Source organism: Marmota marmota, unplaced genomic scaffold, assembly GCF_001458135.2.
Source record: "Marmota marmota marmota unplaced genomic scaffold, marMar, whole genome shotgun sequence".
Classification (NCBI taxonomy): Eukaryota; Metazoa; Chordata; class Mammalia; order Rodentia; family Sciuridae; genus Marmota; species Marmota marmota.
This window is the reverse complement of record NW_025999900.1, coordinates 28288685-28313979: the sequence shown is the minus strand read 5'-3', so window position 1 is coordinate 28313979 and position 25295 is coordinate 28288685. Positions and strand designations below refer to the sequence as shown.

General features: G+C 32.8%; 2 protein-coding genes across 6 annotated transcripts in view; both read left to right on the top strand.

Annotated features, from left to right (window-relative positions):
* Positions 1-17389, top strand: part of G2e3 (G2/M-phase specific E3 ubiquitin protein ligase) — a 60643-nt gene extending 43254 nt beyond the window's left edge. For both annotated transcript variants that reach the window (XM_048798718.1, XM_015491787.2), the window contains exons 12-15: positions 87-268; positions 3887-4059; positions 12391-12581; positions 13286-17389. In XM_048798718.1, coding sequence (XP_048654675.1) covers positions 87-268; positions 3887-4059; positions 12391-12581; positions 13286-13542 — 803 coding nt within the window. In that variant the 3' untranslated portion in view covers positions 13543-17389. The remainder of the gene's footprint in view (positions 1-86; positions 269-3886; positions 4060-12390; positions 12582-13285) is intronic.
* A 533-nt stretch (positions 17390-17922) lies between these two features.
* Scfd1 (sec1 family domain containing 1) overlaps positions 17923-25295 on the top strand; it is a 92991-nt gene continuing 85618 nt past the window's right edge. For 2 of the 4 annotated variants that reach the window (XR_007345827.1, XM_048798719.1), the window contains exons 1-3: positions 17923-18074; positions 21391-21461; positions 24427-24515. Coding sequence is in view for 3 of the 4 variants with exons in the window: in XM_048798719.1 (XP_048654676.1) it covers positions 18014-18074; positions 21391-21461; positions 24427-24515 (221 nt within the window). In the remaining variant the exon portion in view is untranslated. Of the gene's footprint in view, positions 18075-18128; positions 18413-21390; positions 21462-24426; positions 24516-25295 lie in introns of those variants that run through there. The other 2 variants (XM_015491774.2, XM_048798720.1) reach the window with 2 other exon arrangements.

The window sequence follows — 25295 nt, the reverse complement described above, 5'->3', positions numbered from 1 at the left end:
ATATTTTTTTTTTTTTTCTTTTCATTTAAAATGATGGTTATAATAATAAATAAGTATGTTCAATGAATTTTCATCTGTATTTACAGCTCTGAAAGAGAATCTTTACTATGAAGCTGGAAAAATGCTTGCCATTTCTTTGGTTCATGGTGGTCCTTCACCTGGTTTCTTTTCTAAAACCCTGTTTAACTGCCTTGTTTATGGACCAGAAAATACCCAACCAATTTTAGATGATGTTTCAGACTTTGATGTAGCACAAATTATAGTAAGGGTAAGAAATGTACCTGTTTATTAAAATGTAGATTTTATTCTATTTTAATATATTTTAATATGAATGAATGGCTTGCAATAGTACTCTATTGGAGTAGTTACATGTTGTCAACATACAATATTGCGTTTACCAGCAGAGTTCACAAAACCAGTGATAAATGTAAAATTCAGATAGCTGGAGGTGAAACTGTCAAGTTTAATATTCATAAAACTAGTTGGATAATGTGTCTTAGATTTGTGGTCAAAATGACTAGATGGATCGGTCCAGGGTAGAGCTAATATGTGGCAGGTTCCTAATTTGCTTGCTAAAGAACAGATGAAAGCGCACCATCTTGGAGGCAAGTAGTTTTGAGGAAAGGAAAGATTTGTGTCTCCAGTGGGAATGTTTACCCTTCTTTCTATGGGGAAGTAATAGAAGGAGAGAAAGTAAGTCATAGAAGGAAAGAAAGACCAGGATTAATTTCTTCCACATGGAACAAGTAGGGGGGTGGTCTCAATGCTTCCCACCATTCATTGTGCACTTTACTACACTCAACATATGTATAAACTCATTTATCATAATGCCCTATAAGTGAGATTTTGGTTTGAGTATTAGGCCATTTAACTACTGTATGACCTGGGCATGTTAATCTTGTAAAGTCTTGATTTCTAAACCACAAAGTAAGTACTATGGAAGTATGAGTTGCTATCTGTTGAGGTTTAACAGGTCTATTTATTTGACCTAAGACTGTTCATCCTAAAATCATATTTTGAATTGACTCCAACTTCATTTTTCTTTTTGTCTTCTTTCTTTATCAGAAGCAGTTTCTTTAACTTCATTTTCTCTATTTTCTACATATCTTCACTTCTTAAAATCATTCTTCTGTTCCTACCACCAGTCTCCTGAGTTAGCTTATTCATAACTTCTATTCAGTGATCTAAATCCTCAATATTGAACCCTTTCTTTTCTAATTCTTCATCTTTGTTGTTTTTTCTTTTTTTTTTCCTCCACGTGTACAGATTGCAGGATCACATTGGTTATATAGCCACATTTATACATACAGCAATACTAGTCTCTGTTGTTGAGGGTCTCCTTCCATCTTCTTTTTGTGGTACTGTGGATTGAACCCAGGGGTACTGTACCACTAAGCTACACCTCCACTGCTTTTTATTTTTTAATTTAGACAGGGTCTTACTGAAATGCCAAGGCTAGCCCTGAACTTGTGATTCTCCTTCTCAGCCTACCGAATGACTGCAATTATAGGCATTATCTTCCCTGACTTTTACAATCAGTACTTTCTTAAAATTCCTCCCTATTGTTTTCTTTAATTTTGTACTACTTCCTACTCTTGGTTACTACTATCTTCCTTAATGCTTCTTCTCTTACCCCCCCTGACACTTAAGAATTTTTCAGTGTTGTCTTTAACAGTACTCATTCTTATTCTCTGAAGAGTGATTTCTCTCTCATAACCTTTCTGAATGATTCATAGCCTGTATTTTTAATCCCCATATTTTATATGCAGATATGATCTGGGGCTTGCTAGCACACTAGGCCGCATGTTTAACCCATTTTGTCCCATTGCCATAGATATGGCATACCTATAAAACTTAAATACAGTATGTAATAAGAAATATAATTGTAGTAACAAGAATATGATCATAGTATAATGATGTTAATATATAATCTCTAGATTATGATTTCCAACCTATTTTTAGGCACCTATGTCCATTTCATTGAAATGTTCACAGAATTGAAAACTCAGGATTTAATGGGTTAAGACAAAACTAATCCCCCCTCCTAGACTTTTTTAAACAAAGTTTAAACTCACAATAAAGCATTTCATGGCTTTATATACTCTGCTTTCTTCACTTCCTAACATGAAGTGTTTTTTTCCTTCATTTAGTCAGCAAGTACACACAGTCAGCAAGATAACACACAGTGTAGTATGTTATCATTGAAGACAGAATAATGAACCAAGTTTCTGTCTTCTTACAGGAAGGAATACCACCATAATACAAGAAATACCACCATAAAGTAAATATATATTATGAAGATATATATAGCAGAATAAAAGGAGTTGTATAAATAAAAGTTGATGTATATTAAAGTTAGGGTTTAAGCTAAGCTTCTTTAACAAATAAGCCCAAAAAGATGGTGGTCCAAATAAAGGTAGATGTTTATTTCCTTCTTAAATCTTGTCTAGACCATGTCTGCTTATTGGAATAAAACCACACCCCTTTGATATGTATCTGTCTGCTTTCACATTACAGTGGTAGAGTTGAGTATTTTCAACAGACACCATATAGTTCACAAAGCAGAAAATACTGTCTGGCCCTTGACAGACAAGGCCCCTATTTTAAAGTACAGTTTCAGTACTCAAAATCATCTAGGGTAGTATTGGGTTCCTTCTTTTCATTTTGTTTACTTAGAACATTATCTTCATCTTGTTGAAAGTAGCAGAGCGCAGAGAAGTTTGACACATTGTTTTGACTCATATCCCATTAGATAGACCTTACTCATTAGCTCCAGAGAAAGTCTGGCTGGGTGTCCAGCTAAAACTCAGGGATTTGGGGGAATGGAGCAACATATACTAAACTATGAATTTTGACAGAGAATACAGGTAATATTTTGATCAAAGTAATGAGAAAAAAACTTAAAAGAGATTTCAGCAGAGATTTCAAAAGAATGAGGGGAATCATTAATCTCTGGAAGAAGAATGTTTTGGAAAGAAATTTTCTATGAATGGATTATTGATTGCCTCTGTTTTTATCTTTCTCCTACTATATTTTTAAAAATATTTTTATGTTGTTGATAGACCTTTATTTACTTATTTATATGTGGTGCTGAGAATCGAACCCAGTGCCTCACGCATGCTAGGCCAGCACTTTACCTCTGAGTTACAACTCCAACCCTACTGTATCTTTTTTTTTTTTTTTAACAGCTAATCTATCTATATGCAAGTATCTGGCACATAAATAGTTAAGTATTTCTTTGTTTCTTTTTTAACCCTTTATTTTATTTTATTTTTATGTGGTGCTGAGGATCGAACCCAGTGCCTTCACGCATGCTAGACAAGCGCTCTACCACTGAGCCACAACTCCATCCCCAAGTATTTCTTTTTTAATACTGAATTTTTTTTTTGGTAAATTTTATGCATCTTTTAGGTTTCAGCCAACAGTTTTTCTCTTTTGTGAAATTTCCTCACGTCATCTCTTTTGCCCCTCTAGAGCTATAAAATTCTCTATTTCATTGATTTTTATATAAACAATTTCTTGTATTAAACTGGCGTTATACTCTAGATCTTGAAGGCAGAAATATACAATATTTGTTGAACCAGATTTCAAACATTGATTCTAGAAAATATTTTTTAGTATATTCCACTCTACCCTGATGTACTCAAAAATTGAGTATAAAGGGGCTGGGGTTATGGCTCAGTGGTAGAGTACTTGCCTAGCATGGGTGAGGCACTGGGATCAATTCTCAGCACTGCTGAGAAAAAATAAAGTAAAATAAAGGTCCATCAATAACTAATAAAAATATCTTTTTTAAAAAATTGAGTATAAAATAATGTGTCATTTGAAATGTAAGTATCACTCACAATAAATGGGTAAAGTAGGTATATTTTCTCCTTCATTACAGATAAATACTGCAACAAATATGACTGACTTAAACTCAGTAGTAAATGAATGCTACAACTACCTAGAGCTTATTGGATGTCTTAGACTTTTATCAACATTAAGTGATAAGTATATGTTGGTAAAAGACATACTTTTCTACCATGTAATTAAGAGAGTCCAAGCACCCTTTGAAAGGTAAGCAGCTTTTATGTTAAGATTTTCCCAAATTATGTTCAAAGTGGTTCATTATCTTATAATGAGATAAATTTGTTTATTTTCAGAAAAAAAAAGTTATTTTAAAATAATGCCTTAAAATTAACCTCTCAATGATGATCATTATTCTTTGATCATTCTACTTCATTTTTTGGGCAGTGCTGGGGATTGAACCCAGCACCCTGTACATACAGGTGAACACTCTTACCACTGAGCTCTATCCCCCAGCCCTTTTCTGATCAATCTATACAGAATTAATTAAATGTATTATGCTTAGGAGAAGTAACCATTACTTCAATTTATAATTATTTTTCTAAAGAAAATTACTTTGAAAACTTTTACTACATATGCTTACTATTCTGTCTATCTCATTCTTTTAATAAATATTGAGTACCTCAGTCTGCTAGGTAACATAGGTCCTAACCATGTAACAAGGTAGATCTGATTCTTGCTCTTCTTCAGTTTAGAACATTGGTCTTCAAAATTTTGTCCCAATAACCCTAAAAATATGTCTGACAACTTATGTCTCCCCTCACAGTCATTTTTTTTAATAATGAAAATTTTCAAATATATATGGAAGTAGCCTGTGTGATCACCGTCTAATACTAAAAGTTATCTACCTGTGGCTAATCTTGTTCATCAATGTCCTATTCTATATTCTTATTCCTATTATTGACTTCAGTATTATTTTCAGTCAACATACAATATTATTCACCATACACAATATTATCTCAGAAGTGATCATTCATTTTTTAAAAGTTCAGTATCACCTATGGATTTAAATATATGTGATGTGTTTAAAATGATTATTATTTATCTTTACTGAAGTTTTGTATTATCTTATTTTTGACCTTTTTAACTTTTTGTTTCTTTTGATGTGACCCTTAATAGACTTTGATAGCTTTCTTTCTATATTGTGTGATGAAAATATTCAGATTCATTTTGTACATTCTGGCCTAAGGAAGCATTGTTTCTTTTAATGGGAAATGGTATTTCAAAAACCAGTGTGGGGCTGGGGATATAGCTCAGTTGGTAGAGTGCTTGCCTCCCATGCACAAGGGCCTGGGATCAATCCCCAGCACCACAAACACACACAAAAAAAACAATGTGGATGGATGCTAGGGATGCTTATTTTTCCAGGATGGTTACTGTATCTAAGCCTTTTCAGTGGTTTTGTTTTTTGCAGGGTGGGTACAAGGGATTGAACTCTGGGGCACTTGGCCACTGAGCCACATCCCCAGCCCTATTTTGTATTTTATTAGAGACAGGATCTCACTGAGTTGCTTAGGGCCTTGTTAAGTTGCTGAGGCTGGCTTTGGACTTGGGATCCTCCTGCCTCAGCCTCCCAAGCCTCTAGGATTACAGGCATGCATCACCACACCCAGACCCCTTTTCAGTGGTTTTATTGAAGTTGTTTTGCTTTGGTTTGTGAGGGTTTTGTTGTCGTTGTTGTTGCTATACTATTTATTTCCTTTTGTTTTTGCTTTTTGTGGTTGGTTTTGTTTTGTGTTTGTGTTTGTTTTTTGTTTTGCTTGTTTTGAATACTGGGAATGAACCCAGGGGTTCTTTTTTCTCTCATTTACCACTGAGCTACATCACTAGTCCTTTTTTTCTTTTTCTTTTTAAAGACAGGGTCTTGCCAAGTTTCTGAGCCTGGCCTCAAACTTGCAATCCTCCCAATTTGCTGAGATCACAGGCATGCACAATCATGTCTGGCTGGTTTTTTTGTTTTGTTTTTTTGGAGAAGAGTTTGAAAGATAAAAATACATCATGGATTCATACTGATACTTCAAATTCATTATTACATGACTTAAGTTTTTCTATATCCCATGTTAAGAATCCCAATTTTAAGGACACCAGGGAATTAAAGTATAGTTCTTTACTCATTCCTCATTTCCTAAACATTGGTCTCAAAATAACAATACTAACATTTTTACCAATAACATAATATTACTAAAACAAATTTAACTTATTGTCCTTTTGTTTTTTTGTAGAACTGTACAATTTGTTTTTCAGTTATATGGAATAGTTATTCCCTGTGTTGCACTATAAGTTGGATATACTTTTTGTTTTTAATATTTTTGTGATTTTTTTTATGAAATTTTTACTTAATAGTTATATAAAGTATTTGCATGGTTCTGAAGTCAAATAAATAGTAAAAGCATATAAAAATATGCTTTTGTGATGCATTGTGTATTCAAAGAAGTGTAGCTTTCATCCTAAACACATTCACCTTCCATCCCCTTATGAAGTAATCTTTTGGCTTTTTTTTTTTTTTTAATGATTTCTCCTTACATTGTTTGTTTTTCTTTTTAAAAATAGCAGATAATATGTGAGGATATGTATGTATGTGTATTCCTTTTATTAGATAAATAGTAACATGCCATCCACCCTTTCTTCTTCTAATTTTTCACTTGACAGTGTATTTGGAGTTCATTTCTGTGATAGTACATGAATAGACATATTACTCATTCCTTTTTAGGGGTACTCAGAATTCCATTGTTTGAATATATTGTTTTTTCAACCAGTTTGCTGTTGATAGACTTTTGGGATGTTCCCTAGCACTCTTGTACACCATAATAATACCATCATAATCTTAAATGGTTGCAAAAGATGTGATTTTCAATATATTTTTAATATTGCAGCTTAAAATACTACTATCATACAGCAAAATGTTCTCTGGTATGACTTGAATAGTAAAATTTTCTTAGGAACAGAATTATTACTTATAATTATGATTATAAATTATATATAAGTCATATATAAGGTTAGTATATAAAATCCTAGTATATTTTAGATTTGGTTATTATTAGTAAAATTTTATTTGAAGTGCATCTCTTAGTGAGGTATGTGTCCCCCCCCCAGTTCATTTATCTACAAATGGATTTTTCTCTAAATTAGAGTAGAATCATTGTCATTTATTTCTTTTTTTGTTTTGTTTTGTTTTGTTTTTAGAGATATGAGTAGTCTAGATGTCAAGAAAGTCTTCTGTATGTAAGAGTTTTTAAATTAAAACCATAATGATTAGTAGCTGTTTAGGAAAATCAAAATGAAGAGGCAAGAAAAAAGAAGTTGAAAATTAATCCCTCCTTTTATATAAAACATACAAAGTTATATAGCAAAGTATGTTTTGACTTATAAGAAAGTAGCCCCACAGATGTAAGAAAGAACAAAGAAACCAAATGCTAAAGTGCCTTAGCTGTCATGGAAAGAAACAAAAACCCTCCACTTGCCTCAAACTTGTTTTTGGACTTTCTGTGTGGTCCCCAGTCTAAAGAAGAATTAATTAAGAATTAATTTAGGATTCATAATAGCTTGTATAGTGCCAGACATAAGCAAATATATAGCAGCAGTGTAGGGAAATTTCTATAGCTCAAGTCTAATGGGAATGTTTAAAGGTAAAGCAGTCCTCTCAAATTGGGGTTCCCAGTAAAAAATGGCAAAAATTACATCTGGCTGAAAAGCAAGAATTGGGAGAAATAGCACAGTAAAGGATTTGGGCAAGAGAACAAAGTATTTTTGCAATGATTGTAAAGATTTTTTTTTTTTTTTAAGTTGTACCTTCATTTTATTTACTTATTTTTATGTGGTGCTGAGGATCGAACCCAGGGCCTCACACATGCAAGGCGAGCGCTCTGCTGTTGAGCCACAGCCCGAGCCCAAAAAGATTTTTTTAAAAGAATTGGAACAAAATAGAAAATATAAAATTAATCAAATAGTATTTCTGTATTAAAATGTTTGTGGACTTCTGCTTCTGAATAAGATGTAGACATCTTTCTATTTCTCCTGATATCTACTGTTCAAAAACTCCAAATGTTATATTAAAACAAGCAAAAGAAAACTTTGAAAGGTGGAGAGCGAACTGTCTGTTTCTACTAGGAAGGACCCAAGGAATGACACAGCAGAGTGAAGGGGAAATCTAAACAATCTATGTGAAGGAAAACTCAAGAAAATTTGTCACCAGCAGATATACCCTTTAGAAAATGGCTATACAAGTTTTTGAAACAAAGCAAGTAATTCAAGATTGAGTCTTGGAACATTCTTTTTAGTGAAAAGAATAAAAACATGTTTTTCCTCCTGTGTTTTCTAAGTCATGTTTGATTATCGAGGAAAGAATTGTAATATTACTTCATGTGGTTCACAGTGTATGTAGAGGAAATATTTAAGACATTAAATCATAAACATGGAAAGGTAAAGGGATTTAAAGGGAGGGAAGTGTTCTGTATTTTACTTGAAATGGTAAAATGTTGATGCTAGCAGATTGTTACATATATATATATATATATATATATATATATATGTATGTATGTATAAATATTTATTTTTAGTTGTATTTGGACACAATACCTTTATTTTATTTATTTATTTTTAATGTGGTGCTGAGGATCAAACCCAGGGCCTCACACGTGCTGGGAAAGTGTTCTACCACTGAGCCACAACCCCAGCCCGATTGTTATATATTTTTTTTAAAACTGTATACAGAGACACTAAAAAGCACTATAAATAAAAAATGGAATTTTTTTTTAAAGCCACAGGAAGATAGGAAAGACCAACAAATGATCATGGAAATGAAAACTTGATGGTTATATTAAATGCCAGGCAGTTGAAGAGAAAGTGTAACTGAAGAGGAATAGGAAGGTTTGATTAGAACAAAGAAAGGAAGATTGAAATAAGAAATCAGTATTAAAGTTAGAGTAAGAGCATCCACTTAACTAAGATAGGGACAGTTTACAGAAAATACTACTTGAAAAATTCCTCAGATTCACAAGGCTTAATGAGCCAAAGTAGCTTACTTTGTGATGGAACAGCAGCATGTGCAAAGACATTTGTAAAAGTGAACATTAATTATATTGAAAGCAGAAACAGCCAAAGTTATAACTTCATGAAAGTAGTCTGCATTATTCAAGGGTCAAGAAAATAAAAGTAGTGTTGTGGTTGTAGTTCAGTGGTATAGCGCTTGCCTCGCACACATGAGGCACTGGGTTCGTCAGCACTGCATATAAGTAAATAAATAAAGGTCCATCAACAACTAAAAATATGTATATATTGAAGAATATTTCTGGACAAAGTTTACTTCTTAAAGGATTAGTAAATTATATACTTCAGGAAGAATGAAATTGTAACCAGAAGTTTAAGATAAACAAAACAGCAATGGACAAAGAAGTGAAAAGGAGTGGGGTTGGGGGCAGAAACTGGGTAAATAAAAACAAGCAACCATTAAAATACTACTACTTTTTTGGCAAGAAAAGTTTCAAATAATTGAAATTTTAGAAAAAGAGTACTATGTAAAATGGTAAGGGAAGTTAGTGGAGTTATTGTTTTAAAGAGCTTGTATTGTTGAGGTAGTACTATGGATGTATTAATTGGCTTTAAACTTTATTAAATCAAGTATAAATATTTTAAGGAAAAGCTCTAAAATTATACAGATAGACTGTATATATCTTCCAAATAGTTTGAAGAGGGGATGGGGCAGGGGAAAAATCAAGAAAACCTATTTAATCTCATAGCTTAGACTTTTGTATTACAAGACTAAGGACCTTAAATTTGTTAAACAACAAAAAAAGATAAAAGACTCTGATCTTTAAAAAATAAATAAATAAAACCTGATCTTAAAAGATCCTCAGTTCTTTTTTTTTTTTAAAGAGAGAGAGAGAGAGAGAGAGAGAGAGAGAGAGAATTTTAATATTTATTTTTTAGGTTTCTTTTTGGCGGACACAACATTTGTTTGTATGTGGTGCTGAGGATCGAACCCGGGCCGCACGCATGCCAGGCGAGCGTGCTACCGCTTGAGCCACATCCCCAGCCCGATCCTCAGTTCTTTAGAAAGATTAAACAGTCTTGAATCTGTTTGCACCTAACTATGTAGTTCCAGAATATGTAACACTAAACTAATAAGATGCAAGAAATTGCTAAATTTATAGGTTCTGTTAAGAAATTTGAAACAGATCTCAAGAGTTTATTTTAAGCATGCAAATAATTACTGAAGTCCTATAATAGCAGTGAATAAAAAATATCAATTCTGAGGAAGATTTACATCAGGAAGCAAGTTAAGTGCAAAATTGAAAAATTCATTGTGTACCATGCTAATAGATTAAAGGAGGAAAAAAAGCTAAGATCCTTTTATAGTCAGAGACACAAGAAAGCATTTGACACATCTAAACATTTATAGTTAGTTTTAAATTAGCAATTTAGGAAGAGTATGAATAATGTTAATCTCATATAATGAGAAATTAAAATGTCTCTGTTGATAAAAGAGTATCTTATACATATTCAGCAAACATCCCTAATGGCAAAATATTTTAGATATATCCTCCCCTTAAGACTAAAACAAGTCTAGGATACACACAACTAGTCCCTTCTTTTAATAACATGTTGGAGGTCTGAGCAGAGTAACAAATTAAACAAACAAATGAATATTATTAAAGTTTAGAAAAAATAAAATCATTACCTTTTTAGGCTATGTAATTATCTGTATAAAACAAGACATTGTATTTAGAGTTAAGCAAGGTTACTGGATATAAATGGTAAGGAGGATTCTAACAGAGAGGTTTTCAAGGGAGAAAGAGTGGTGAATAAAGAAACCGATAAAAATAAACACTGGTTGTACAGAAAATTAATGTCTAATTTGAGGGATTACAATACAAGTAGGAACTAAAATAATTTTTAAATAGCATAAGTAGTATGAGAGTGAGTAGAGTTATAAACATAAGGTTTTTTGTATTCCTCAGGAAGAAAGTAAATATATTGATTCACTTTAGATTTCAAAATGTTTGTTAAAACCTTAAGGGAGCAATAATTTTAAAACTAAGAGTTACTGTGACATTAAAATAGGGTGAATTGGTAGTTTAGAAAATCAGTAAATACAGAAATTGGCAAGGAGTAAAAAAGTATTTATAAAAGATAGTTCAAACTGCCCTAATTAAAGTGGCAGAAATGGTTTCACAAATAAGTGAAAATTACTCTGAAAAAAGCAAGTAACAGAAAAACATTTATTTAGCTTTTGCATTGCTGTGACCACAAAAGACCTAAGAAGGAGGAAAATTTATTTTGACTTACACTTTCAGAGGTTTGTTATCATCTAGTTCCATAGTTTTGGACCCAGTGTGAGGCAGAATATCATTACACAGGGTGTGGAGGAGGAAAGCTGCTTAGGACATGATAGCTCCAAAGCAGAGAAAAGGACAGAATATAAACCACAAGGTACACCCCCAGTCATCAACTTCCTCTGGACACACCCTACTTGTCTATACTTATCACCCAGTTAATCCATTTAAGTGGATTAATCCACCAATTTGGTTATAGTTCTGTTGGGGATGCAAATCAGGTCGAGATGGCGCCTGGCACTTTGCCAGGAGGAGTGGTTTGTGAAGCAACGCCGGGAGCCATTAAGATGATGAGGATTCCTTATTGGCTGACTGCTGTATCTAGATGATGTTAATTAAGTTAAGCTGTGTGTAATTAGTTAAGTAAATATACCTTTGCTGTCTGGCAGAGAAGCGGCTCTAACTCGGGTGCCCTCTACTTTGAGTTCTCACTCAGTTCCCCCTGAGTTCACTTGCAATAAAGTAGTTCCCGCTTCAACCTTCAAGTTGCTTGTCACCTCTCGCTTATTTTGCCCAGCCGGACTACGGCATAGTTCTTACGATTAATCATTTCAACCCTGACCATTTCTGCATTGTCTCACATAAGAGCTTTTGGGGGACAGCACATATCCAAACTATAACACCATATGAGAGCTTTTGTGGAAAGTTCTAAAAGGAGAAATAAACCAATCTAAGCAGATTATTTGAGGAAAAGGTTAGGGAATCCAGAAAGTCAGTCTGATAGACAACACTGGTACCTCTGTTCTTTGCTTATTAATGAGAATGTGCATTTGAATATTCATTTGTTATTTGCATTTCTTCTGATAACTATACATATTTTTCATGCACATTTTCCTATTGGATTATTGATCTTTTAGAAAAATATTTGTATTTTTTGTATATTAGAGAAATTAATATTTTGTCATGTATACTAAAATATTTTCCCACTTTGATGTCTTCTGATTTCTTTGTAGTAATACGTTTTAAATTTTATAACAAATAGCTCTGAAGTATAAAATACTTAGGACATTTACTTCTTTCTCTTAGTAAAATGTTAATTTTGAAACTATAAAGTCAAATAATATAGTCATAGAAAACACTCATTAATGTATTTGCTTGTTATTGACATTAAAGTATCATAGTGTATCCATAAAGTAAGTTTGCTAAAAATGTTTTGATTCCCTAATAAGGTAATACCAAACAATGTTGGCTTGTTATTTTTCCTCTCAAGTTTTAAGCAGGGTCTGAAAACTCTTGGTGTTTTGGAAAAAATTCAGACTTACCCAGAAGCATTTTGTAACATCCTCTGTCATAAACCTGAGACTCTTTCTGCAAAGATCCTTAGAGATCTTTTTACAGTACACACATTACCTGATGTACAAGCTTTGGGGTTTTGGAACAGTTACTTACAGACCGTTGAGGGTATGTGGATATTTTGTTTTTATTTAACTATCTCGGAATGTTTGTCTCGACATTTTATTTCTTACAGAATTTTACCTCTTGATATTCATAAGTCTTATTTCATTTATTTCAAAACAAGTTTATATTACTGTGTTGAAAGTGATAAGAAAAGGCTTACCTCTAGATAATTTGAGGTGAAAGGCATTTTCGCCTATATAACTTTAAAAATATGGATGATGGCCACAGCACATAATAGTCTTAAACAGTCTTAAAACTAATCATTTATTTTATCTTTTTCAATCTGAAGTTCAACTTAATTATAATTTATCCTCTGATCAGGGCTGTGCTGATGATATTTAACACTGAGCTTAGCAATGTAAATCCATTTTATAAAGAAAATTTTATCTTTCAACCAAAGTTCAATTAGCTGTATTTTTGTTTGTTCACCATTTAGTTTTTTCTCTGCAGTTGTTTAAATAGTATGTTAATCAGTGATGATAGAAAAGAAGTCAAATATATCATGAGTAGTTGTATTACTTTATGAATCCTTTGAGATTCATTAATTGAATGTAATATTTGCCTATTCCTACACTTAGTGATTTAATTTGCCTAAGATGAATGTGGGGAGTCTTCAATTTTCTCAGTCTAGTTGAGGAAGAGACTATGATAATATCAATATGTAACTTGGATTTTTTTTTTCTTTCTTTTTTATTGGTAAACTTCAGATGGCAAATCTGCAACAACAATGGAAGACATTCTTATTTTTGCAACTGGTTGCAGTTCCATTCCACCTGCAGGATTTAAACCCACTCCTTCAATTGAGTGTCTTCATATGGATTTTCCTGTTGGAAACAAGTGTAATAACTCTTTAACTCTTCCAATCACCAGTACATATAAAGAGTTTCAAGAAAATATGGACTTCGCCATAAGAAACACTCTAAGACTAGGAAAGGAAGAAAGTTCTCATTACAATGAACATTAAAATGTTTCTTTGAACAAAGAGATGCTTCTTTAAAAGCTGCTATTAAAAACTTTCTTTTGTTTCAAAAATCTATTAATCATCAGTTTTGAACAAACTTGTCACCCTCTTGACCCAATAAAATTTATGATATAAACATAAAGGAATGTTTTGGCCATTTAAACAAAACAGAAGTTTTTTCAATTAAGGCATTCTAGTCAAAATTAGTGATGTTTTTCTGTTTTCTTAATGTACAGGCTTCATAATCTTCAATGTAATTACTTTTAGAATGGTTGTACAAACTTGATTCAGGTATAATAGCATGGCAGGTGCCATTTTCAAATTTTTCTTTATTTTAAAGCATTAAATAGAAGAGCTAATTGATTAAATCCTGCTTAGGAATCAGGCATAGATTCTGGGGTTTATACATTATATTTATGCTTTTCAAAGATGGCACTAAATCCATTGCTAAAATATTTCTAGATCACTGATTTATGTTAAAATTACCCACACTGCAATTAGGTTATTTCTAATAGGAAGTATTATATAAAAAGCAGAATTGCACAAAATTGTCTGGATTCTGGGCATGTTCCAGAGGCTTAAAAACACTTCTGAGGTGGATACAATGTAACTGAAAATACCTAAGAGAATAGTATCTTCTAAGTCTTGGTTTTAATCATAGACCTTTTTAAAAAAAACTGTGGTATTCAGTATGTCTAATCCATAATCACTTTAGGTATCTGAATGATCTCTGTGGATTATAATGTGTTATACATGGGTTTTGACATTATTAAGGTGGTTGTATTATAGGCAAACCAGCTCCATACCATTGTACAATTATCTTCTTTACCCTAGAAAGATATCTTTTTATATAAGCAATGTATAAAGTAAAAAAGAATATAAATAAAGTAAAAAATACAAACAGAATGAAAATCCCACTGTAATCTCACCATACAGATTAGTATTGTTTCTGTATATTCATCTATAAACTCCTGTCTTGTCTATTTTTAACAATAGTAATGCTACTAAAATTAACAAGAAATCATGTAAAAATAATTTGAAGATATATAGTTTCATACTCATGTTCCCATAGTTGTACTCCTACCAAAAAAATTGAGAAATTGGATGTCCTTAATCTATTATCAGATCCCAATCTATTATGAAATATAAACGAGACAAAGCCCTGGTTTTCTGCTAAAGTAAATCATTATATAGTAGGTAAGGCATTATGAGAGGTAAAATGTTTTAACCACAATTTTCTTGCTACATTTAAGTATTAGCTATGATCATAATCTCATCCTCCCCAAGATGAGACTCCCCAATACTCAAATTAATATTTTTTAAAGAAAATTACCAAGATTGACTTATGGTAATACATCTCTTAAAACCAAAGGAAAATGAAAACAATCCTAACGTAATTTCCCTTATTACCTCATATTTTTCAAATTGTACTAACAGACCTAGCAAATTACTTACTTTAATTATTTAACAATATTAATAAACAAGGCATTTCTTTGCCATGTGTTAAATTGTTAGATTATCAAAAGTAATTAAAGGGTCAGTTATTTTAAAAGTTTAATATAAACCTCAAGTTCACCATAGAGCTTTTATTCAAAATGTTTTGATAAATCAGGTATTTTATTTCTTAATGCATCTAGTTTTTATAAAAATTTAAAAGCCATTAAATCAATATAATCCTCCCCCCAAAAAAAAACAATTAGATCTACTTTCTGGTTTGTAGTTTTGATTAATTTCCCCTTGTATACTAATTAAAACCAATACAATATTCGCATGCTTTGTGAAGGTGGGGGTAGGGACTAGGAGCAACATGCTTGGTTAATAATAATTAAAACTGGTATTTCATTTCCTCCTTACACTTAAGTATAGAGAAGGCCTTAGTATAAGATGGTGTAAGTAATAATTCAGAATATTAGCCTCTTAAAGTGAAATGTAAATATATTGTAAAATGTTTTCTGATTTGAAGGATGTCCTGTTATGATTTTTAGGTTAATCTGTACAGTCAAGGCATATCAGAGAAACCTGTTGGTTATTTATTTTCTGCAGTGTTACTTTGTCAAATGGTTTGTGTTATTCTGTTCCTATTCGTTTTACAGCACAATTCTTAACTGATGAGGAATTTTATAAAGGAATTATGCTACAAAGTTTGTATATGTATTTACCGTTTCAATTGTCTAAATGGCGCGTATTATTTTAAGCTTGTTTTCTTTTACTTAATATTGAAGAAAACCATAAATTGACTATTATGCACCTATTATTAATGGTTTTGATTAGTTTTATATTCATTTCTTTAAAACAGTTTTAAAATTGTTTCTAGTATGGGTTCTTTATCTGTCAGTCTTTTATACAATACTAGTCTTGTACTTGGTCATTTTACTCTTTTAGAATTTAAGGTAAGGATTCTTTAAAATACCAAAAAGTTTTAGATTATAATTTTATACTTTGTAATATTTAGTTTCTACATTATGACAATTTTTTTTTTAGTAAAGCAAAAGTCTTCATTTGTTTACTAGCTTGAGAATTTACTTTGACTTCTATTTAAAGCATAATTTTTCCCTAATTATATGGAGAAAGCTATTCAAATCTGCACTCAGTACTAAAATGCTAAGTAAACGGGAAATATGGATAAGTTTTCTCAGTGACTTTGCCTTTAGTATTCAATCATAATAAGAAAATGATCATTGATCATAAAATTTTTCTATTTATAAACATAATTATTGTATATAGTGATTATCATACTCTATTATTACTTTTTCTGTAAGCTGTTAGTTTTTTATGCTTCAAGTAATGCAAAGTTTTGTGCTTAAAGTAATGCAATACAAAACATAAGAAGAACACATGTAATGATGAAGTGGATGTGTATGACTTGTAGTTTAAGGAAATTTGGATTGCCTTGAACAGACCCAGTTTTCAAGTTCTGATTTTGACCCTTTTCAAATTCCCAAACATACTCTAATACCTACTGTATGCCAGGTGTTATGCTAAGTGATCATTTATATGTGAGCCTATTTCTCCCCATCTTAAAAGTGGCCAGATGTAATCAAAAAGCATGACAATGAAGTTTTCTGAATAAATGTGCCACTAAATGTGCTTATATAAACTAAATTAAAGAACTTGATGGGATTTCACAAGGTTAAGATTCTGACAAAACTGAGTAACATCCAAAATCCTGTACTCTCCACATTTGAGAGATCCTATAAGCAGCTGCCAACCAGGAGCCTCTCTATACATGAAATGTTCTGAGGTAGTCTGTGATAACAGAATGCATTTTTATTCTTTGATTCTAATAATACAAAAGAAATACCATAATCTCAGCCCTTCAAGTATTATTCATCTGCTGCTACTGTTCTTCTCTGGGGTATATTTTTCTGTAAATTTATTGCCCACAGGACAGTTTTTTTTTTTTTTCCATACACATAACATACACCTACTAAACATAAATTTACCATTGTCTCAGTATTTTATGTTAGTATGACTCATGTAGTCCTCAAAAGGAGTCTGATGGAACTAAAACTGTTACATGATAGATTTGCATTTGTAAGTGGAGTTGGGTCTATGTTTTATATTCCCTGAAGAATGCAGTATGCAGTAGAACTTACCCATAAGGCAGGAACTGTCATTTGTCTAAAAAAAGACACTAGTTCATTGAAGATTTTTTGAAAATAGTTGTAATACCATTGAAGAAAACACTAGTTTCAAAGTTAAGCTTTTAAGGCATCATCTATTATTTCAGAATTTTATGCAACTTCAAAAGAAACATTCAACAGCTAGCAAAATGTCAGCAATGAACCTTGAACATGAGAAATTGTATATCCATTTTTGACATCCAATAAAAATCTATGGATTATGGAAATTATCAGTCTGTTCTGTTGTGATCGCATGACTTCAAGTATACAAACATCAACAATACCCAACCCTCCCCACAGATACACACCCTACTTCAGTAATGTTTTGTGAATTTGTAATTAAAGACATTTTTGGCACCTTCCTGACTCCAGTATCCATGCAGGAAAAAACACCATAAAACTAGAGCACTGAGAGAGAGATTGAGATGAAAAAATCTACCATATAAGGGCAACGCTCCAAACGTCCTGTGTTTCTAGAAAAGGAAGGGGAATCCGGAGTTTCATGTACTTTAGTTCTGTGATTCTTACAAACCTTGAGTATTGTTACCATTTAAATGTAAGGACCAAAATATCTGTTCCGTATCATTAGCTTCCTAACACAGCAACAAATTCCTACTCTAGGGGATTAAATTCCTACTCTACATTTGAGAGGGTGTAGCTAGAAAGGAAACACCACCCGCAATTCAGACGTTAACTTCAACAGGATCTCCAAACTGTGTCCCAAGAGCCCAGGAGAAGCGGTCGCGCTGGAAGGCGGAGTATGTTCCAAGCCCCGCCCCTCCGACCTCTGCTTCCGGGGCGGAAGGGACCGCCACGTCATCTTCTGGCTCCGCTCGCCAGCCGGGCAGTGGATGGTGGGAGTCAAAATGGCGGCAGCGGTGGTGGCAGCCAGTATTCGGGAGAGACAGACAGGTACAGACTTCTTTTCTTCTCTGTGGGTTTGTGCCTGCGCAGAGACATCCTTTCCATCTGCTTGTCGTCCTCATTTGGTTGTGGTGCGTGTAACTCAAAGACCGATCTCCAGGAGTTTAGTCTCCTAGTGCATCAAGAGCCCCTCCCCTTTGAGTTTTTGGTGAAGAGATGCAGTTCGCTTAAAGACTTGGCCCTCACCTGTGGTACCTGAGAAGGGGCTTCCGGAGTAGGCCGATTACTACAGTCTGCCTTTTACTACCGAGGCTCAGAAGGCTGTCAAGACAATATCTGGCAGCTGGTATTTTCTTTTCCTCTGTTGCCACTTAGGAGATCTCGAGGTTTGTATCTGTGCGTATTGCACGTCTCCCTGTTTTGTTTTTCACTTTAGTTTTAAAGTTTAAAGAACTCCATTTTCCTTCACCTGCACCACAGTTACAAAATTCAGAGATTCTTTTCAGAGTGGCTTTGTGCATCATCTCTCTCAGACCAGCCTTTTAGGGGAACCTAAAGAAAAATGCCTGGTGATACAGATTTCCTTCTTAAGCTTGCTGGAAGGGATAGAAGAATGGCAAAGCAAATTAACTAATGGCTTTCCCATTTCAATTGTTTGACGGATTAGTATTTTAAAACATGATAATTTTATCTTCAGTAGAGCATGTTTAAATAGCTTCCATTTATATAGCGAAATCTGGTAAAGATTCATATTCCCTTGAGTTTTAATGTTTTTCCATGTTAGATAGTTTTAGTGTTTCCTTATTCTTTGTAAACTTTGTGATGACGACTTGGTTTATGCATGTTAGCTCTAAACGAATGTTTATACCTGTTAACCAATGGTCTTGAAGTTTGTGAAGCTATATATTCTGAGGAGTTAATAAAAATAAACCATCTCCTTTTTCCCCTTTCCCATTGATATTTTTCTCCATAGGACTTATGATCTCATATACTGTGTGTCTTATTTGTTTTTACTAGTTTTTGTCCCCCAACTGAAATGAAAGCTACATGAGGACTGGTCATTTTTATTCGATTTGTTTTGTTTAGTGCTAGTACCCGTATAGCTAAGGCAGTGTCAGGTACATGGTGAGCACTCGCTAAACATTGAATGAATGAATAGAAAACATAGATGACATTTATTCAGTGAATGAGTGAAGACAACATTCCAGGTAAGGATGAAGTTACATTAACCAAGTCTAAAAATATGAATAGTATATTTAAAGCCAATAAAGAAAACTAGTTTATTATTTCAATTAAAATGCAGTAATATAAGCCTTGGGGAGTTAAACTCTGGTGATCTTAAAATTACATTCTTATATAACTCTTATATATAAATGTGTTCTGGCCATGTACTTCATTAACAAATCCACTGTGTCAAACTATCTTTGACCAAGTTAGCAAAGAGTCAGTTGGAGAAATTTTCCTAGATTGGGCTGAGAAAGCAAATGTGAGACTGTCTATCTTCTCACACTGGCCTCTTTCAGTTAACTAAGGTCCAACGCTAGAGAACACTAAATGCCTGAGGTCCACATGGCAGCCTGACTATATAGTTCTTCCTAGTTGTCACATATCAAGAATGTGAACAGCTTTTTCTACAAAAAAGGTGTCTTTCTCTAGGACTGTGAGTGCCAGAGTAGTGTTTTTTCTTTATTTCCTGGAGGTGGGAAAAAGAGCTGTGCTAAAGCAATGGGAGAGTTAACCCAGGGACATCTTTTTGCCTCTTGTAATATTTTAATTTTACATGCAAAAGTGTTCTTTTATTTATGTATATTTTTATGTAATACCGTAATATCTCTGAGGCTTTGAGATAGGCATAAATTGTTGGTAATGTGCATTATTAACTGGTCATTAGGTGCTAATAAACATTCTACTAAAAATGTTTGAATAAACCCACTTAAATATTTAAGCACAGTCAGCCCACTGTATCTCTGAGTTATGCATCCACATAGTCAATAAAGTACAAATAAAAAATATTCTAAACAAACGTGTCTGTACTAAACACATGCATTACTCCCTAAATAATACAGTATAATAGCATTTTCATTGTCTTAGATATTATAATATAGCCATGACTTAAAGTATATGGGAAGATTTGCATAGGATATAAGCAAATACTATCCCATTTTATATGAGGGACTTGGCCTCCAAGGATTTGGTATCCATCAATCTCCTGTGGGACAGTTATCAAGGGACAACTGCATGTTATTGAAGTGTAATCTCTTCAGTGATAAAGGTGTTACAGCATTATTCCTACCTCAATATACAAGCATTTAATAGAAGTTTCCTATGAGTAAGTAGGGCATATAAATAGATTTTGGGGTGATTTTAGTATTATGTAGTTCTTTCTGTGGTAGGAGTTCAGAGTGTGAGTATTTCTGTATTATTTAATAAAGTGACTCAAATGCTTTTTAAATTTTTATTTATTTTTGGTACTGGGGATTGAATCCAGGGATGCTTAACCACTGAGCCACATCCATAGCCCTTTTTATTTTTTGAGACAGTCTCACTAAGTTGCTCAAGGCCTCGCTAAATTGCTGAGGCTGGCTTTGAACTTGTGATCCTCCTGCCTCAGCCTCCCAAGCCACTGGGATTACAAGTATCCACCACCATGCTAGTCCCTTTTTAAAATCAAGTAGATTTAATGTTGCCAATCTTTGAAATATTAAATCACCTAATACATTTTCTTGAATATTTGACTATCTCAGTTTCATATAGAAGTATATTAAAAATTTTTCATTTTCCTTAGAAAATATGTTTAAGTCTACATGAAGAGATGAACAGAAAAAAAAAATACAAAATTATACATAGGTCATAACTGCTGTGGTTATTGAAATTGTATATTTTCTTAGCCAGAATTATCAGTTATCTAATACACCCATGGGAAAGTCTCATTTTCCCTCCAACATAGAATTTTAAGCAGCATAACTTTTCAGAAAATCTGATAGGATAAATAGGTTGTAAAAATGTACTCTTGGGTAACCAAAAAATAGATCTGCTGCATATAACCTATAGATAATTTTTTGCCTTTAGAAAGACTGATCTTAATCTATGCTTTCAGCCAGGCAATAAATAGACAACAGCACCAGTTATCTGTTAAGATCATGATTAAAAAATTTGTTTTTAAATCTACATAAAATTCAGTGTGGGATAGTCAGGAGAAATGGAAAAACACTTTTTGCTCAATAGTTTTTACAATTTCATTTGGGACAAATAAATGCCTCTTATAATCAGTTCTGCATTTTGTTTTTAGATAGTTAATAATAATATAGAGAAAATATAAAGTCCTTTAAAAATAGTAATATTTGACAAAACTTTTTATTTTCAGTGGCTTTAAAGCGTATGTTGAATTTTAATGTACCACATGTTAAAAACAGCACAGGAGAACCAGTATGGAAGGTAAGAGCTTTTTTTCTTAACCCTTATTGATGGTAATTGGTTGAAATTTCTTTGTTAATACTGAATTTATAATTTAGTTATAGTTCATGAATATTTTGTTTTTATTTACCGTGGCATCTTCGTATGAATTGTTTTGATAAACATTTTATGGAGTGAGACTGGCAAAAAAAATAGTAATTATCTAGAACATCCTTCTGATTGCTTAGGTGGGTTCTCACTGATAGTTCTGGCTGATGTTTTGTTTCTTAGCTTTGCAAGTCTATACATTGGCTCTTACAAGCTTTCTCAGGATTAGGTAGATTCAGGAGTACTGATCCATTTTAACCAGCTCATTGGAAAGTGGTCTATTTATAAACCACAGTGCCAATTTATTAATTTATGAGCTTTAAAATTGTTCAGTAGACCCAGAAAGCAACCTACAGTCTTCAAAGAGATTAAAATGTCATTGATTAGGTTTAAACTTATTAGTTTATTATCATTTATATTTGTCTCTTGGTAAGAATTAAGAACAAATCAACTTGGTTAGAATTATGGGTGTTATGAATGATCTAATGAGTCTTTATAGGTCCTTTAACTCTCAGTGGGGCTAAAATGATTCATATTGCATTCATAGTTTAAGATTCAGTATCCCCTAATATCGCCCTTATTTTCTTTCTTTGTTTATTGTTTGAGGTGGGGGGGGGGTTTGTTTTGTTTTTTGGTGGACTTTTTCTTATTGCTTCTTACACAATTATATACTTGTTTCTTTATAAGTTCTACATTGAGTCTGTGAGTTAAATAGGTGGAGAAACTTCTTGGGTACCGTTTTGTCAAGATACTTTCCCTACCCATCACTTTTATACCACCAGATAAATAATACAGATATAGTCTCCACCCTCCTTATCTGCAGGGATACGTTCCGAGATGCCCAGTGAATTCCTGAAACTGCAAATAGTACCATACCCTATGTAGTTAGTCCTCTATATCTGTGGGTTCTGTGTACATGGATTCAATTAGATTCTGTCAACCACAAATCCAAAAAAAATTTTTTTGATTTTGTCTATACTAAACATGTACAAACTCTTTTTCATTATTCCCTAAACAAAATAGTATAGCAACTGTTTATGTAGCTTTAAAGTATACAGGAGTGTTGTGTGGATTATATGCAAAACTGTGCCATTTTATGTAGGGTACTTAAGCACCCAAGGATTTTGGTATCCGTAGAGGATCCTGGAATCAATCCCCCAAGGGTACCCAAGAATGACTAGACATATATGTTCTATTCCTATATATACACACATATGGTAAAGTTCAATTTACACATTGGGTGCAGAAAGATTAACAACAATAACTAGTAAAAATAGCAGTTATACCAATCTACTGTAATAACATTTCTAGCACTATTACTGTTTAGTTTTGGGGCTATTATTAAGTAAAATAAGGGTTATTTGAAAACAGGCACTGTGATACTGTGACAAGATTTGATAACCAAGTCAGCTGATAAGTGACTATTAAACAGGTAATATATACCACATGGACGCATTTGGACAAAGGGGTGATTCATGTCTTAGGCAGTATAGAACAGCAGCATTGTGAGAGTTGGGCAGGATACATGAAATGTCATTTTGCTACTTAGAACAGTACACAATTTAAAACTTACATATTGTGGGGGATTTTCCTGGAATTTTCCACTTTTTTGTTTGTTTGGTACCAGGGATTGAACAGGGGCACTTAACCACTGAGCCACATCCCCAGCCCTTTTTGTAAATTTTATTTACAAAATAAACTCTCAGTCATCCTGCCTCAGCTTCCCCAGATGCTGGAATTATAGGTGTGTGCCACCACACCTGGCTCCACTTAATATTTTCTGACCCCATTTGACTGCAGGAAATGAAAACTGCAGAAAGTAAAATTGCAAATAAGGGAAAACTAATGCATATTGAGATTTAAAGAGAAGACTTTTGAGATCCACAACATCCAACCTCTTATAACTATGGCAGAAAGAGTTTGAAATTCTCTAAAGAAAATCCTAGCATTTAAGAAAACTGTTTTTATAATAGCTCATTTCATTCTCAGTAGCAGTTTCTTTCTCTGTGAAGAATTATTAAAGTAGTTGTGGAAAACACCAGTTGAAGTTCTCTTTTATTTGCTCTCACTCTAAAATTAATTTTAAGTTAAAAGACCCAGTTGTAGTTTTTAATCATTCCTCAAAGGTATCAGTTTTAATACTTTTAGAATGGGGAATGCATTTGATAGAGGAAGTCTATCAAGTACTCTTTAGGGACTTAATTTTTTAAGTGAATGCTTTATTTACCTGAGACACCTAAGTTATCAAATTTTCTTTATGACAGTGGGACTTGTTACATATTGGTTTTAAAAGTGGCTAATTTCTACTTTTTGTTTTGTTTTTTGTTTTGGGGGTTTTGTTGGGGTTTTTTATTTTATTTATTACAGAGATCAAAACCAGGGGTGCTATACTACTGAGCTACATTCCCCATCCCTTTTTTATTTTCAAGACAGGGTATTTTTAAGTTGCCCAGGCTGGCTCAGACTTTCAATACTCCTGCCTCAGCCTCCTGATTGGCTGGGATTACAAGCATGTGCCACCTTGGCCACTACATTATCATTTTTAGAAAGTATCTATGTAAACCGGAAAAAAGCAAGCAGAGGAGTGTGCAAGTTTGCTGTATGTTGTAAGTCCTTTATAAAGTTTAAAATAAGATTTCATAGTCTCTTGGAGAGGTTTTTGTTTGGGGGAGGGGGTTAGAAAAAATATAAGAAAATTATATAATTATTGATTTATTTTAGCCTAAGCAGTAATGCTTTTAATATTACTTCATGGGTGGATGTTTTGATAAATAATGTTGGAAAATATTAAATTGAGACAAATATAACATTTACTTCAACATCATCTTAATATTGGTTCCCTATTGATTATTCACTAATAATGATGTTTTTAAAAACATGTTTTTTTTTTTCTTTAAAGGTTCTTGTTTATGACAGATTTGGACAAGATATAATCTCTCCTCTGTTATCTGTGAAGGAATTAAGAGATATGGGAATCACTCTTCATTTGTGAGTTTTATATATTTTCTAATAATAACATTTATTTTCAAATAAATTATCAAATATTTTTTTACCACCTTAAAATCAAATTATTCAGGAACATTGAGAGAGAAAAATAATATTCACTTACAGATTCTGTGTAATATAGGAATAGTCCCCCTATATCTTCTTTTATTCACCTCTCTTTTTCTGAGGTTAAAAAATAATCCTCACTCCAAGGTTATACAGTTTCAGAATTTAAATTTTCTCTTGTGTCCTCCCATAGATTTGGTTGACCATCAGCATGAAGGGAAAGAACTAGTAGTCTGCAGCTCTCTTCCAGTTCTATAAGTGTTCTATTTCTTTAATTTAAATGTACCCTTTTTAAAAAAATTTTTTTAGTTGTCAGTGGACTTTATATGAATTAGTTTATCATTAATATGAACAATTTATTTGACAACCTGAAGTAATGACTGTTAATCATCATAGAAGACTGTGCTGTCTTAACTGTTAAGTTTACTTAATTATATTGCTTCTGATGTGTTTGATAAAAGTAAAACAAATTATGCTACATTAAATACTTGCCCAGTAGAACTTTGGAGACAGGCTGTGTTCCTGAATATATACTGATGCTATTGTATACTGAGGAATCCAGTTTTATTGTGTTCTAACCTATTTGCATTTTGTTCTATTCTTGAAGTTATAACCAATTTTCACTTTATGGTTTTATAATATATTGAAGTATAATCTTAGTGGAAACATGGTTTTAGATTTTCAGTGAGTCCCATGTCAGAATCTGGCTTAATAATT